At 38.6% G+C, this 17517-nt stretch overlaps 1 protein-coding gene and 1 long non-coding RNA gene across 2 annotated transcripts in view; one reads left to right on the top strand and one right to left on the bottom strand.

Annotated features, from left to right (window-relative positions):
* The window catches only part of TMEM47 (transmembrane protein 47), a 42029-nt gene extending 30603 nt beyond the window's left edge, over positions 1-11426 (bottom strand). Inside the window, exon 1 of the mRNA XM_001367116.4 lies at positions 10282-11426. Within this exon, the coding sequence (XP_001367153.1) occupies positions 10282-10507 (226 nt within the window). The 5' untranslated portion in view covers positions 10508-11426. The remainder of the gene's footprint in view (positions 1-10281) is intronic.
* Positions 8992-13334, top strand: LOC103105227 (uncharacterized). Its single transcript, XR_008918327.1, has 3 exons — positions 8992-9361; positions 9585-9686; positions 12478-13334. It is a non-coding gene; the product is annotated as an uncharacterized LOC103105227 (long non-coding RNA).
* The last annotated feature ends 4183 nt before the right edge of the window (positions 13335-17517 follow it).

Raw genomic sequence — 17517 nt, 5'->3', positions numbered from 1 at the left:
ATTGTTTTTTATGGTGGTTGGTTTTTTCCCCCCTCCCTTCTCACAATATTTTTGATTTGTTATTTGGCAATTACCTGCATCATTACTACTTTGGCCTACCTTTAAACTAATGGAATTTTCCATAAATTGCTTTACTTGGTACTAAATTTACAATAGCAGTCATAATAGTGCTTTAAAGAGACATTTTCAGTTGTATGAACCATCTTTTAGTTCTAAATATAGACATGCAGATCTGTATATGTCTAAAGGGTTTTTCAAATTAATTCTAAGAAGAATTATTATCATTATAAAATATTTATTTTAATCATATGAATGTTATAATAATTAGTTCTAAAATAGAAATGAATATCTTTTACCACTAATCTGCTCTTCCCTGGGCTTCTCTATTATTTTATTATATTTCCTTCAATGACATGACATCAGACACTCAGTCACACAATCACAATAGTTTAATGTTATATTTCAGCTTTCCATCACTCTAAGCCATATTCTTTAGAGGCAGCTGGTAGTTCAGTAGATAGGGTACTGTGCTTAGTGTCAGGATGACTTCAGTTCAAATTCACCTTCAATTTTTTCAAATTCACTTTTTTTTTCAATTTTTTCAAATTCACTTTCAATTCAGTTCAAAGCCACTTCACTTCTTTTTGACTTACTATCTTCAACTGTAAAATAATGATAATTAAAATTGCTACCTTGCTGAGTTCTTGTAAGGAACAAGTGAAACATTTTAAAAATCACTTAATACAGTGCCTGATACACAGTAGACACTCTACAAATTATTCCCTTCTCTTTCCCTTCCCTTCCAAATTCAGGGAGTTGCAATGTCTCCCATGTCTATGTCTTCTTTTCCATTTCCACTCTGACTACCTTACTTCAAACTGTTATTCTTTCTTTCCAAGATTGCATCATTATTCCTATCTTCATTTTCTCTGTTGCAATCTTTCCATTTTCTATTCCATACAGTCCTGCAGGATGAATTTTTTTTTAATCTATAGTTACAAACATGAATCTACCTATACTGTCAGTGTCTCCCCATGGTCTACTAAATATTGTCCTTACTTCTTAAAATAATATTCAAGACTCTTTAGGATCTACTACCAATCTTCATTTGCAGCTTCATTTTACACTTTTCTTCTGCAAACACACTATCGTCTTTCTCTAGACATGAACTCTATCATTTATCCAAACTAGACTATTCAGCATTTCCCTAAATTTTCTCCTTATTTTCCTATTTTTGAGCCATGCCACATCCTCCAAATGGAATGTCTTGATAAATCAAAACTGTGATAATTAATTTGAAACTCATGGTACGCTGCTGGGAAGCCAAAAAAAAGGATCAAAATGATCAAACACACACTCATACTCATGTCCCATATAGCTGCTGACATGTCAACTCAAACACCAATACTTCTTTGAAACTTTCCCACATTTCTCCAATCCCAAGTGATTTCTCCTTCCCTTCAAATCTTGTAGCATTTGATTTATTTCTCTTAGTATATTTAGCACCTTTTAGCCTTCTACTAGTATAAGGGGGAGGAGGCAATTGGGTAAACCAATTGAATTATCTCACTCTACAGAAAATATATCATAAAATGGAATACTTTAACCACATACCAATACATCTCCGGTCAATATATTCAAACTTGTACAGTTGTGATATACAATACATGAACACCCTTCAAAGGAGAGAACTAGGAGCATCACCAGAAAAGAATTTATCCTGAGCCCCCAAGACCATCCCGGAGCTCTAAGGGCACATAGAGCCATATCCTGGGGACTTGACAGCAATGGCATTGTTTTATACACAACATGGGTTTCACTTATCCACAAGTCTCTCGAGATTCTATTTTCCTTGGGAGCAGGATCATGACTTGTCCATCGCTTCCTCTATACCCCATTTCAATGACTTGATCACATCTGGTGTTCGACAAATATTTGTTAGTTTAATTAATATTAAGAGTTATCATATTGGTCATGAGAAAAGATAGTTTGGTTTGAAACTATATTCGTGTACTTTGCTGAAGCTTCTGGGATAGTTCTAGCGTGAGCTCCGTGTGTCTGTCTTTATCTCGTCTGTCTCTCACAGGCTTGACTTTAATTTGCCTGAATATATTGCTCTTTTTCTACAATGAAAATATTGTGGCAATGCTTCCCATAATAGAAATAAGTAAGATAAATGAAGAAACGTTATCTTCCACATAAGTGCGCATAGACCAAACACCCACAAGCACGCACACACACTGTGTTTACACAGCACTATAGTACTACACTTTGGCAGCTTTCGGTATGATATAGACAGTCAAAATGAATAATTAACCTGTATAACTTAAGGTGATCCTTTATAAAACAGATTCTGTTTGATACATTGAACAAGCAGTTTAAAATTCACCTGAGACTTTTGAGTGTTGAGGGCGTAGCATATATTTTCTTTTTTTTAAACCCTTTCCTTCTATCTTAGAATCAATATTTGTTTTAAAGCAGAAGAGCAATAAAGGTGAGGCAATGGGGGTTAAGTGACTTGTTCATTATTACACAGCTAGGAAATGTCTAGGGCCACATTTGAACCCAGGACTTCCTATCTCTAGGTCTGGCTTGAAGGCATATATTTTCTTGAAAAAGGAAGATAACTACTTGTTATATATTGCTTAACGTCAGTACTAAAGCCTTCTCTATCCCATACCATCCAAACAAGCTTCTGGCTATCCAGAAATGTCAGTAGTAACACTAATACTGATAAGATAAGATAACAAATACTGATAAGAAAAAATGCAATGGAGCCATGGGAATCACTACCTTGAATATTTAACTTTGTGTGAGCATTCAAATAATATATTTTAGATTAGTAACAAATACTGGCAAGTTATCTACCCTCTACTCAAAGTTGAGGTGATCAAATCTCTTTTGATTAAAAGAAATATTCTCTATATGTCCAACTAGGTCATGTAATATTTCAACAATTGCCTAGAATCTTTTTTTTTATTAAATCCTTACCTTCCTTCTTAGAATCAATACTGGGTATTGACTCCAAGGCAGAAGAGCAATAAGGGCTAGGCAATGGGGGTTAAGTGACTTGCCCAGAGTCACACAGCCAGGAAGTACTTGATTGAGGTCATATTTGAACCCAGGACCTCCTGTCTCTGGGCCTGACTCTCAATCCACTGAGCCTCACAGCTTCCCCCTAGAATCTGTTTTTAAAATAATTTGTCAGATATTTTCCACACAATCTGACTGCAGTTTCAGCTACTTTCATACATTACTACACATGTGTTTTGCTCACATGAAAATATGCTTGTTTCTGCTCTCTACAGAGTAGGGAATTAATTCTCATTTGCAGAATGAACGAATAAATGCTATTTCACACAGACTCCTGCCTTCATGCCTTTGCACATTTAGAAACTGCCCTTACTCTTAACTTTGTAAACATAGATTCCCCAAACTTCTGTCAAAAATCTGCATAGATACCCCCTCCTACCTGAACTATGTCTTCATTCCCCCATAGTATTAGTACTCTCTTTTGAAATTATTTTGATCATTTATATTTTCTTAACTGTGTACATGGTATAGCCTCATCCCAAAAGAATGTAAGCAACTGAGGAGCATCGGTTACTTCAGTCATGTTTGTATCCTAGCACCTAGGATAGTACCTTGCATTTAATACACACTCAGTAAGTGTTTCCTGAATTGCATTGTCATTCAAAATGTTTTTAAAGCCCCAAGAATAGATCTACAAATAGAATTTTTATTATTTCCATATCTTAGAAAAGGAACAATAAAAGCTACATATCTGATATCATAGTCAATTTCTATTTTATTCAAAATGTCTTGGCCTTTATTTGAGGCCACAGAATGCTAGATGACCTAATGTTGTGATTGTGTTGGTGTTGTATAGAAAATGTTGAATAAAACATGATTTAATATTAACAGAATAACGTAAAATATAAACTTTTTAGCCTGTTATTTAAGGTCAGTCACTACATGACGTCCATCCTGCCTTTCCAGATTCATTTCTCATTATTCCCACCTAGAAGTTCTATATTCCAACTAAATTAATTTTAAACTACCATCTTCTATCTGTGTATTCAAGAAGCCCATTTCCATGCCTAAACAATTAGGATCATAAATTCATAATTTTAGAGCTAGAAGAGACTAAAGAGATTAAACTAAGGCATGTAGAGGATAAATTACTTGCCTAAGTTCACATGAGTACTAAGCAGCAGGCACCGGTTTTGAACTCAGAGCTTCCAACTCCAGATCCAATTCTTTCTGTTGAACCTTATGCACACATACCTCATCATCCTCAGTTAAAGTAGATTTTTTTTTCTTCCATCAATGTTCAGCTCTCATTTTATCTACTGCAGAGTGTCTGTCCTGATCCCTATATTTGGAAGTGTTCTTTCACTCCCAAATTTTCCCAAAACAATTTGTCTTTGTTTCTCCTGTACATCATCATAGGCTCCAATTGTCATATATTTGGTTTATCCCTAGATAACTAGAAATTCCTCCTAATGGGAATCTTTGTTGCCCCATTGCCCATTGCTTAAGTCCCTTAATACATGCTTGTAAAATTGTAGAGATTACATCACCAAGGAAAGTAATGCTCAAAGGTGGTTGTGTAGCTAATAAAGCACCAAAGAGTTTAAGTTAGAGAAATTCCTTTTAATGCACTCAAAATTCTGCTAGTTAAAAAAGGAGATGACTTACGTGCCCCAAAGATTTACCTCTTATTTGATTTATGGTACAGGAAACACAATGGAATTCTCATAAGCTACTGGTGGAAAAGAAGACTAAGCCCAGTTGATAAGTGCACTATGTTATACAAAACCTTTCCAATGTGTACTGGAGTTGTGATATTTGCAGAAGTAATATTGTATGCCTAACATTTGTGTGTGTGAATCTGTGTGTGTGCAGTTAATAACATTTTGCATAGATAATAATATATCTGTGCATACACATCTATACACATATTGGAATATTAATTATGTTACAGTGAGGTTATGCTAATCTAAAAATAAGATAGTTCTTATGCATGTGCTTTCTAAAATAAGCAACAATAATAAATTCATGGGAAAATAGCAAACAAAGGTCTTTTTCAACAGTATGCCTTTGGACGTGGATGCTTCTGTGCAATTTCCAAAAGTTCATGTTGATTCAACTTGTAACAAATTATTAATCTCTGTATACATCTCTGTAGGCAGATAAAAATCCATTTCAGTTTTTATCTTTTTTTTTAGTGAAGGTTTCTTACAGGAAGAATAATTAAAAATAGCATTTCTATTCCATGTTAAGATTCACAGGATTCTTTACAAATGTTAACTCACTTTATAAACATACTCCTGAGAGATAATGCTATTATTATCCCCATTTTACAGATGGAAAAACTGATGCACAGTTTAAATGACTTGTCCAGGGCCACTTAGTTAGTAAATGTCTAGATGTGAGCTGATATCTTCCTGCCTTTATGTCTAGCACTCTAAACTGCACCATCTATCTGTCTCAAATTGATTAATATGATTTAACAAATGTATTGATAACACTATAAGGTTTCCGAAGAAAATACACTCCCCAAAATATGCATTTGTTTTCTCATTAAGTTACAGCATGAGACTCAGTACGTTAGAGGGTAGAGAACATGGGGATTTGGAATCAAATGACATGAACTCTCCTACTTGGAACTGGTGTGACCCCATGCAAGTTAATTACCCACTTCTCTCAGGCTCAGAGTTTTCTCATGAAATGAAGTTTGGACTAAAAATTCACCATCCTCTTACACTACTGCAATAAACTAATGAAGACCTTTGGAAACTTGAGAGACTGCGGGAGGAAAAGGTTCTCCTGAAGTTGAAATGAGCTGTTTGATTTCTTTAGTCCATGCTATATTTTTAAAAGAATTGCTTTGGGTATGTAATTGATTTCAACGTGTTTGATACTAACTGAAATGGCTATTTATTAGTTTCCCACGTTTGACTTTTTTTTTTTAGACTTCACAAAATTGCTTTTCTTCACTCACAGTGTTTTTCAGTAAGAGGGTATATGGCAGTGACTAGCAATCTTGCTGAGCTATTTGTAAACACTAGTCAATATCAACTCATTTAAAGCAATGAGCCACAGCTTCCCTGGAGGAAGACACCTTCTGAGCTGGCAATTTTGTTTCACAAGGATGCTTTAGATGCCAAGCCAGCCTGGATGTTGCAAAGGTGGAAATGAAGCCACCAAATCTCAGGAGTTGAGAAATGTCCGGATCATCTGGCAGGCTGGCTAACAATTAACTAACATTCCACCCCTGAGGGTAGGTTTTTGATGCCCTGTTTAGAAAAAACAAGATTATGCAAAATCCATGTGTCAAAATTCATTTCAAAAGCACTTTTTCAAATAATCGTCTTTAACAGATGGAAAATCAAATGTATTTTGCCTAAAATTGGCATATACTTTAGGAAACTTCCAAAACTATGTCAGTGATTCACTTTACAAAAATGGCTATTTTTAGGATTTCCCATGAATGGTTATAACCAGCTCCTTTGGTGAGGGGATGGGGGAGCTCTATGTATTATAATCAATTCATACTCGGAGCATAGTTTATAGATAGATGTACTTCATGTATCATAAAAGACACTACAGGGCTTAACCATGTTGACTGGGTCTTGATTTTTGCTTACTCAATAAGGTCACTCTGACCTCAAAGACAAACCAGTCTGAGTTTATTTTTTAAAGCAACTTAAAACAATATAATATGCACATTTTCCCAAAGGTCACAACATAAAACCTTTACTATTTAATAAGTGACTAGGTTACAATTTCATGCATACTCCTTGTATGTGCATGTTCATATATAGACTTAGTTGGCATATCTGATCTCTTCTCACTTTTATGGCTTTGATAAACTTTAACTTTACAATATTAAGTAAGTAGTAAAAAAAAGTTATCATCTACAAGAGCTATTGTTATTGCTCTTCTCTATAAGGATGTGTTAAAATTTTTTGGCAAAAGAATACCTACAACTGAGAGATCTGCTACATTCTTCTGAAGAAATCCAGTGACTCATTGCCTTGTGAATATAACATCTTACGCTCATATGACCACAAATGTGAATGGTCCCAAGTTTGTAGACTTTAAATGTTTTTCTTCCTCTCCACTTTGAACTTGATGGATAAATTGTCCATTTTCCTAATCTGATCTTTGGAACACAGAAAAATAAAGAAAGATTACTTTGGACCTAATTCTCTCACTGCACCCTCAATTCCCACCTGAGAGTGAGTAGGTGTATGTTTGTGGGGCATGATGACAAGAAGGTAGATGGGAGAGGGACATCATGGTCAATTAACCCACTGCCAGAATTACTAGTTCATACTACAAGTGCTGACTGCTTTCAATAGGTCATGCAAATAGGAACAGAGCTCTGCTCAATTAAAACTACAAAATGGATTATAAACAGTAAAGGGTGCACATTTTTTTGAATCAAAATTAAAATGCTACATTGAAATGTTAAGGGATTTGCAGAGGAGGCAGGGCAGAAAGAGGGCATGTTGCTGCCAATATAAATATTCTTGAAAATTTCCTGCTCAGAAAAACATGAACTTGCTATTTCATGGCAGTTCTAATTCTAATTAAGACAAAGGTTTTTAATTAAGCCTTGAAGATGCTGTTAAGGGCCTTTAGGAAAACTCTGTCCTTGATAGTGCTATCTGAGGTAATCCACTTCAAGGGACAATAAAGTCCATCTCTTCAAAGCACCAGAAAAGATGCTTTATCCCTGCTTTCTGCAGTTTCTCACAGCAAACCAGTTTGCTATGGAACACAAACAAGAGAGCAAAGGACTGCAAGCTTCTGTACTAGCTCTATCTCTTTTCATAAAGCATTTTTATGCTTAAAAGTTCACTTGAAATTTTGGGGAAAAACACAATATTCTAAGGGTAGAAAGGGATAGGATAGTTTTCTATATTCCTCCTTTCCCTACAATAGTAAGGAAAGAAAGAGACATAAAGAGCTTGCTCAAATATTCTTAAAATAAAACAATCACCACTTCTTTTCTAAGAACTTGTTAACTCTAGCTCTTCTGGGATTTATTTTCTTTTTAATTAACACAAAACTGAGTTGATACTTAGGTATGTTAAGAGAAATGAATGCAATGATAGGAATTTCTTGTGGGGACCAGAAGAAAGAGAATGGAAAAAAATTGGGTCTCCCTTGAATTTTTACCTTAAAATGTTCGATTTTCATATATTTACATTATACTTATGTCTCTCTATCGCCTTCCCTTTAAAAAAAGATGATTTCCGTTTTTATTTCTTAAATTAAGGGATAGATGCCTGTTGAGGCAATTAGGGAAAGCTTAACCAACATAACATACTGTTCAACAAGCCCAATCTGGCTGCTCTCCATTCCCCACATTCTTTGGAAACATAAAGGGGGAAGAATATGAAAAGAAAGGGGAGATTTGAAGCCATTATTTTTTTTAACCTATCTGAAAAAGTCTTTATGCAATCAGGGGCTATTATTTCAGGAGACAGTGAGAAAGGGGCAAAAGATTCACGTTGCTAAGGAAACATGTTGAAGCTGACATTCCTACATAAATTTCCATTTATAGTGTGGAAAAGAAAGAAAAGGTATTTTCTTCCAAAGTTTGTTTGGATACCCTGTTACTTAAGGAAGATGTTTTAAAGCTCCAGTTCATGCTTCAGCCATAAACAAGCAACCTTCTGCCAAATGAAGGCCCTAAATAGTGTCTTCTTGCCAGCCCTCTTGATGGTGAATTAAACACCACCACCAAAACCATTACTATTTATTTTGAGTACACATTTCCAAAGTCCTGTCCAGAGTGAAAAAGAAAAACAGAGGAAGGCAGGAAACTCGACCAATTAAAACTACTTTCTTCTATGCCAAGGAGACCAGGGCAAAGACAGATCCAAGGGAGTTCGTTTTTAGTGCTTGGGATGAGTTTTGGGGTTTAACTAGCCCATATGCTTAGTGAAGCTTCACAAAGTTGCCTCAAGAAAGCCTAAACTAACCCAGGCATCATGAAATCTAATGAGTTTTACACCATGTTGGTTTAGTGTCCAAAGTTTCATTTCTTTTCACATAAAATCCTTTTTAACTCCACCTTTTCTTAGGGCTAAAAGGAACAGCCAAAGAATCCAGAATGGTGACAACAGAGTAGCTACAAGAAAGTAGGAGGAGGCAGAGGAGGCCAGCAGCCTGTGGAAGGGAGAATACACACCAGGCCAGGGCTAGAGGGGGCCTCCAGGAGGGTCGCCTGTTGGAAGTGGTGGGAAGAAAGGGAGGGGAGAGAAGCAGGCATAGGAAGGTGTGGAGGGGTGGCAGCCGGCAGCAAGCCAAGGGACGTATTTATTTTGCATGGGAGGAGAAGGTGAGCCCCTGACTTGCTCCCCGGTAAGAAGCTGACCATTGCAGTTTATACGTAGGGCCGGCAGAAGTCACAACTTTCTAGCCTTGTGTAAGCAGTTCACCCCGAGAAAGAAGGACAATTGGGGGGGGGGGCTGAGGGTAGCGAAAAGGGCAAGGAGAAATCGGGCATTATAATCGGGGGTAATGTGCCACCAAAAAAGGAAATTCGTACCACTTTTCCCCAGCTACTCTATTATCCCTACAAGGCTACTGGAATAAAACACCAAACAGAACCTGGGATAGGAGAACCCGGACAAGGGAGAGGCGGACACTAAGAAAGACAGGAGGTAAGAAATCTCAGCGAAATTACTCTCTGGGACTAAGAAAGAAGGTGGAATGGGACCAGGAAACGAGGAATGCTGCTTGGGAGGGGGGATTGTTTGCTTTTTCACCTTCAAAAATGGGGACGAGGGAGGCGTCGTTTTTAAAGCCTCCACATGGTCCTTGCCGCAAATTATAGCAATTACAGAAAATAACATATGTTCCTCGTGAGCTTAGAGCAACAAGATTTGGGGTGGGGGGCAGGGCTAGCGGAGAAAGCGCCCGCTCCAAGAAGAGCTGGGTGCCCGGAGATTTGGCCCAGGGCCTGGGGTGGAAAAGCCGTTTGGGATGTGCCAAGGGGGAACCCTGGCCCCGAGGATTTGAGTTGGAAAGGGCTTGCAGCCACTAGTTGGGAGAATCACACGGGAGCCAGCAGGGGTTAGCCTGCAAGTAACCAGATACTGTGTGGGGGGAAGCGGGGTGAGGCGGGGGCAGCACTTCGCGGCTAGCAGAAGTAGGGAGGGAGTCAGTGGATGCGCTGTGGCATGGGAACCGCTAGGAGCCCAGGGAGGAGCGCGGGGCGGGAGGGGAGGAGGAGGTACGATACAGAAGAGCTCTCACCGCTACTCAGAGTGGACTCGCAGTGCCAGATGTCTACGTTGGCGGGTTTCCGGCAGCACTCCCACAGAGACAGGTAATACTGATGATCCGCGGTGACCCAGGCCGGGCTCAGAACCGCTCCCAGATCCAGACATAGAGCCAGGAAAATGCAAACCAGTCCCACGAGCTTCAGCGGGGTCAGCACCGACACACGCACCTCCTCCATCCCGCTGCCAGATGAAGCCATGCCCAGGGGAGCCACTAACAGAACTGGCCCCCAGCAATTCTGCCCCCCTCTGGGGTTAGGAGACGGTGCAACCACGATTCCAGGAGAGATTTGGGGGGAAACACGCACACAAAATAAAAATAAAGCTCTACCAAAACAAAAATAACAAATAACAAGCCAGTCCAGCAAGAGTTACACTTTCTTCCTTGCCTTCCTTACCCCACCCCCCCAATCTGCTGGTGTAGATGGGAAGAACGATCAAGAATGCAGCAGCTGTGAAAGGTGATACAGGCTGAAGTGTCCTTTTGTGTCTTTTCCAGAGGTTGCAGCCACGGAAGGCAACCGAGGCATCGGCAGCTCCGAACGCCGGCTGCCGGGCTCCCCAGCGCGTTAGCTCTCTTGCTCTCTCACTGTGTGCAGTGCCCAGTTTCCAGCTCTGCCCAGCTCGCTCACTCCTCCCATTTCCCCTCCTCCTGTCTGCAGGGAGGCGGGGTGGAGAAAAGGAGGGAGAAAGGCTGGGTAGGGCGGCAGCGTCACTGTCCCGGCTTTGCCAAGGATGGATTAGAAAAAAGGCGGATAACTCCGTCGCCCCCAAGGCCTGCAAGCCAAACGACAGCCGGTGGGGTGGGGTCCCAGACACAAACTCTTTCTCTTGGGCTTAGGAGGCTCCTCACTGAGCTGATACTGGACAATTCCTAGAAGATTCATTGCCCATCCCCCAGCAACCCTTTACTTTCTCTGTCACCTCGCCCTCCCCCAAACCGTGTCATGTGGTTTTTCTTTTTATAGCGGGGAAGGAGGGGTCCTTTTCTAGAAGGCGTCAGATTTTTAACTCCTCCTAGGTTTCCTATCCGCAGCTGTTACTGGCAAGAAATTGATCAGCTGCATTGTCAGGATTCAGACCTCCCCCTGCCCTCTGGTGTGATGGAGAGGTGTTGGTGTGTTAAAGAAAAGTTATTAACCTTTTCCTTTACTTTCCTAACCTAGGGTGGTCTCAGTCTTGTTTTCCCAAACCTCGTCCCCTCTGCTTTTCCCAGCATATGTTTCTCTCTCCCACCCCCAATTGATCCGATGCTCTTTCTTCTTTTGATTTGCCTTTTCTGAGGCACCTAGCTACAACAGATGTCCCAGCTGCTTTAGAAAAGAAACAAAGAAGGGTATCCTCATACAGCATAAAGTTCCATATGTGATCTAGTCTGTGAAGTTCATTTACTCAACAGAGTTTACTCCGTTCCACATGGAGAGGAGGAGGTGGGGGTTTGGAGGGCTAGATAGAAAGAGGGTTGTACCCTAAGGGGGTAGAAAAAAAAGTGCAAATTAACTATTATACAAATTAGTTCATAAACAATAAGAAAAATTCAAAGAACAGTCTGTGTTTATAGAACATCATTCACTGAGGTATATCATTGAAGGCCTTGGAAAAGGTGGCTTGGTAGGATGAATAGAATATCAACAGGTTGAGAGGGAGGAGAGCATTTGGGGTTTTAGAAATGAGTGAAGAAACGAAAAATGGTAAGTGTTTGGGAGTGGAGAGCAGCCCCAGATGGCTAGGTTTAGACTATTTGAGAGAAAGGAAAGAGATAAAAGTCTATAGATTGTGGAGAATCATGAAGCTAGACAAAAGTGTGAACTTCCTGTGATGGGAAGGCACTGAAAGCATTTGAGACCTGGACGATGTTCTTTTGTAAAAGGCATGTTATCTGACTAAAATAGCAGCGGAAAAAGTGAACAAAAGAAACTGTCTCCTTTCTCTCCCATCTCCCATCCTACCTGACAATCCTGTGCCTTATAAGCTTGCCCTTATTTCCATGAGGAACTCACCTGGTCTCCAGCCTTAGTTGGGAGTGGGATAGAGGAGAAATGAATACCATTGCATCATGATCCTCATATTTCCTGTCTGATAGCCAGCCTCTGAAAGAGGAAAGCAGAGCACCTTACCACAAAGCCCCACTCTTCTGTCTGATCTCTGAAATCCCTCTCTTGATCTACAGCCTCCTGAAGGAAGTGGAGAAGCATCATTACAGCATAGCAGCCTCCAGCCACAGAGCTCTGGAAGGAGAGGATCATTACTCCTTCTGTTCTTTGTCTGAACTGCCAAAGACTCAGCAAGGACTCTCTCAAGAAGTCAAAATACTATTTAATTTGATAATCCTTTTAAAATTTTAACTTAATAAATAACAATCCTACATAGCATCCTCCTTCTAGCAATTCTCAACCCCTAAAATTCTAAACCCCATTCCCTACCCTGAACTGACCACTTCCTTTTTCAAATTCCTTTACAAACCTCTTTCCCCAAGGACTAAGCAAAAAATACACTCATGCCTTCTATTGAACTCTCTGGAAGTCTACACTGTAGGAAATACCACCATCATTTAGTAACTTTTCCTTTAAAGTTCATACAACCCATATCTCAGTCAATTTAAATACTAGTTGTTTTAGTCTGCAGATTCTCTCTGTGATGCTTTATTCTTCCCTCAATGAGTCTAGCACCTAGTTTATATTCTTTCTCCTCTCAATTCTAATAGATGCTTCCCCACTCTAACTCCTCGATTCCTCAACTTATTCTTTTTTCCATAAATATACTCTCATGTCACCTCAACCACACACAAATATGTCCTTTATCTTGTCATCACCCATAAACCTACCTTACCACCTACATGTTGATGAGTTAAAAAATCTTTTTTTTACTAGAAAAATATCTATAGGCTTAAAAACTCACCCTCTGCCCTACAGATCTACACCCTGCTTTTCATCCATGAAGTGACTTCCAGCATCTTGACTCTCAGGTTTTCTCTCCTCAGTTATCAACCCTCTAATAATGACAGTCTTCTTCTTTCACAATCTTGATTTCTTAGTGAATGACTTCAATGGTCTTCTCCTCTTATGTCCTTTGCCTCCTTATTATATTGTTCGTTGTGTCCGCTAAGCTTCAGGCTTGGATCACTTCCACCATTCAATGCCTTCACTCCTACACACTTGCTGCTGAATGGAGGTAGAAAAAATCATCAACTGTTCTGACTGTGTTCAATACAAATTTATGTTAAACAACTTCAATAGCCCTGTCTGCTATGAGACAATCCTTTTTTTAAAATCTTCCCAATTAACTCAGTACATACTCAACACAGAAGCTTTGCCAACCCTTTTTTTACTCACTCCTCAAACTTCTCCTTGTATCCCCTTATTCTGAGCTGAGAATTTCAACTTATATTTTACTAAAAAACAAAACAAAACTCCAGATTAGTGTTAGAGCTAACATAGTAAATTAGTGACAGCCACTCAGTTGAATTCTTGCTACATTACCCTCCACACACCTTTAAAATAATGCATCAAATCAAATTTTGGAGTGGCAGTTCCAACAAAAGGATGGGATGAGATTTTTTAGCCCAAGGAACCATAAGAGGTCAGAAGAAATCTATGACATGGGGGTAGAGGACTGTGTGGACCAAGACCCCCTGCAACACCAACACCAGCAACAGCAATTTAGGGACTTTTCAGCTCTGAAAAAGTAAGGATGTGGGAGAAGTAGTCAGAAAAAAAGAGTACAGGAAATACTCTGCTGACACTTAATATAGCTGGCAATGATTGGCAAAACTACTGCGCATATGCAGTTCAGGGTAATAGCTCCAGGGAAAAGAGGAAAACTGGAGGTCACTTACAAAGAAGCAGGGGCCCTTATTACCAAAGCAAGGAGGATAGCTACCACTTTGGCTATGGGTGCATACTGGGTGAAGTTCAGAATACAGACCAGGAAAAAAATACTCTATCTCTCTCAGGATCATGCCAACTTGGAAGTTTCAACAACTTGCAGACCCACAAAATTAGCTCTGAAAACAGCAGCATGAAAAATCCTGAAGTTTGGGAAAGTACAAATTAAAAATCCCCAGAAGAAAACTAAATTAGTGATCCTAAAAATTAAGGGATAAATTAATAAAATCAAAAGTGAAAGAACTATTAAAATAATCAATAAGACTAAAAGCTGATATTTTGAAAAAAATAGACAAAAAACTCGTCAATATAATTTAAAAAAGGAAAGAAGAAACCAAATTAACAGTAACAGATGAAAAGGGAGACTTCACCTCCAATGAAGAGGAAATTAAGGCAATCATTACAAACTACTTTGCCCAATTATATGGCAACAATTATGGCAATCTAGGTGATATGGATGAATATTTACAAAAATATAAATTGCCTAGATTAACAGAAGAAATAGAATTCTTAGATAATCCCATATCAGAAAAAGAAATTGAACGAGCCATCAAAGAACTCCCTAAGAAAAAATCCCCAAGGCCTGATGGATTCACTAGTGAATTCTATCAAACATTCAAAGAACAACTAATCCCAATATTATACAAACTATTTGACATAATAAGCAAAGAGGGAGTTCTACCAAATTCCTTTTATGACACAAATGTGGTACTGATTCCAAAGCCAGGCAGGTCAAAAACAGAGAAAGAAAACTATAGACCAATCTCCTTAATGAACATAGATGCAAAAATCTTAAATAGGATACTAACAAAAAGACTCCAGCAAGTCATCACAAGATTTATTCACTATGATCAAGTGGGATTTATACCAGGAATGCAAGGATGGTTCAATATTAGGAAAACCATTCACATAATTGACCATATCAACAAGCAAACCAACAAAAATCACATGATTATCTCAATAAAAGCAGAAAAAGCTTTTGACAACGTAAAACACTCATTCCTATTGAAAACACTAGAAAACATAGGAAAAGAAGGGTCTTTCCTAAAAATAATAAACAATATTAAAAAAAAAAACGAGCAGCAAACATCATCTATAATGGGGATAAACTAGATGCACTTCCAATAAGATCAGGAGTGAAACAAGGATCCCCATTATCACCTCTATTATTTAACATTGTACGAGAAACACTAGTAGTAGCAATTAGAGAAGAAAAAGAAATTGAAGGTATTAAAATAGGCAAGGGGGAGATCAAGCTATCACTCTTTGCAGATGATATGATGATCTACTTAAAGAATCCTAGAGAATCAAGTAAAAAGCTAGTGGAAATAACCAACAACTTTAGCAAAGTTGCAGGATACAAAATAAACCCACATAAGTCATCAGCATTTCTATATATCTCCAACACATATAAGAAGCAAGATTTAGAAAGAGAAATTCCATTTAAAATCACCCTAGAAATATTCATAGCTGCACTCTTTGTGGTGGCCAAAAATTGGAAATGAGGGGATGCCCTTCAATTGGGGAATGGCTGAACAAATTGTGGTATATGTTGGTGATGGAATACTATTGTGCTCCAAGGAATAATAAAGTGGGGGAATTCCATGGAGACTGGAACAACTTCCAGGAAGTGATGCAGAGCGAAAGGAACAGAACCAGGAAAACATTATACACAGAGACTGATACATTGTGGTACAATTGAAGGTAATGGACTTCTCCATTAGTGGCAATGCAATGTCCCTGAACAATCTGCAAGGATCTAAAAAACACTATCCACAAGTAGAAGATAAACTGTGGGAGTAAAAACACTGATGAAAAGCAACTGCTTGACTACAGGGGTGGAGTGGATATGACTGAGGAGAGACTCTGAATGAACACTCTAATGCAAATACAAACAACATGGAACTGGGTTTGAATCAAGAACACATGTGATACCCAGTGGAATCGCGTGTGGGATATGGGAGAGGTGGTTGGAGGGTGGGGAGGGAAGAAAAGAAAATGATCTTTGTTTCCAATGAATAATGTTTGGAAATGACCAAATAAAAATTAAAAAAATAAAATAAAATAAAATCACCCTAGACAATATAAAATACTGAGGAATCTATCTGCCGAGATAAACACAGGAACTATATGAACATAACTACAAAACACTTTCCATACAATTAAAACTAGATCTAAACAATTGGAAAAGCATTAACTGCTCATGGGCAGGATGAGCTAACATAATAAAAATGACCATCCTACCCAAATGTATTTACTTATTTAGTGCCATACCCATCGAACTACCAAAAAACATTTTTACTAAATTAGAAAAAACCATAACAAAGTTCATTTGGAAGAACAAAAGATCAAGGATATCCAGGGAAATAATGGGAAAAGATGCGAAGGAAGTTGGCCTTGCAGTACCAGATCTCAAACTGTATAGTTTGAGTATAGTATATACTCAATATAGAGTATAGTGAGACCACTATAAAGCAGTGGTCATCAAAACAATTTGATACTGGCTAAGAGAAAGAAAGGAGGATCAGTGGAATAGACTTGGGGTAAGTGACCTCAGCAAGACAGTCTATGACAAGCCCAAAGATCCCAACTTTTGGTACAAAAATCCACTATTTGAATAAAACTGCTGGGAAAATTGGAAGACAGTGTGGGAGAGATTAGATTTGGATCAACACCTCAGACCCTACACCAGGATAAACTCAAAATGGGTGAATGACTTGAACATAAAGAAGGAAACTCTAAGTAAATTATGTGAGCACAGAATAGTATACATGTCAGACCTTTGGGAAGGGAAAGATTTGAAAACCAAGCAAGACTTAGAAAGAGCCACAAAATGTAAAATCAATAATTTTGATTACATCAAATTAAAAACAAAAAGAGAAGGGAAGCAACAAATTGGGAAACAATTTTCATAAAAAAAAATCCTCTGACAAAGGTCTAATTACTCAAATTTATAAAAAGCTAAATCAATTGCACAAAAAAATCAAGTGGTTCTCCAATTGATAAATAGGCAAGGGACATGAACAGGCAGTTCTCAGCCAAAGAAATCAAAACTATTAATAAGCACATGAAAAAGTGTTCTAAATCTCTTCTAATCAGAGAGATAAAAATCAAAACAACTCAGAGGTATCACCTCACACCTAGCAGATTGGCTAGCATGACAGCAAAGCAAAGTAATGAATGCTGGAGGAGATGTGGCAAAGTGGGGACACTAATTCATTGCTGGTGGAGTTGTGAATTGATTCAACCATTCTGGAGGGCAATTTGGAACTATGTCCAAAGGGCACTAAGTGTCTGCCCTTTGATCCAGCCATAGCACTGCTGGG

The sequence above is a fragment of the Monodelphis domestica genome, chromosome 4, assembly GCF_027887165.1.
Source record: "Monodelphis domestica isolate mMonDom1 chromosome 4, mMonDom1.pri, whole genome shotgun sequence".
Lineage (NCBI taxonomy): Eukaryota > Metazoa > Chordata > Mammalia > Didelphimorphia > Didelphidae > Monodelphis > Monodelphis domestica.
This window is presented reverse-complemented; position numbering and strand designations above follow the sequence as displayed.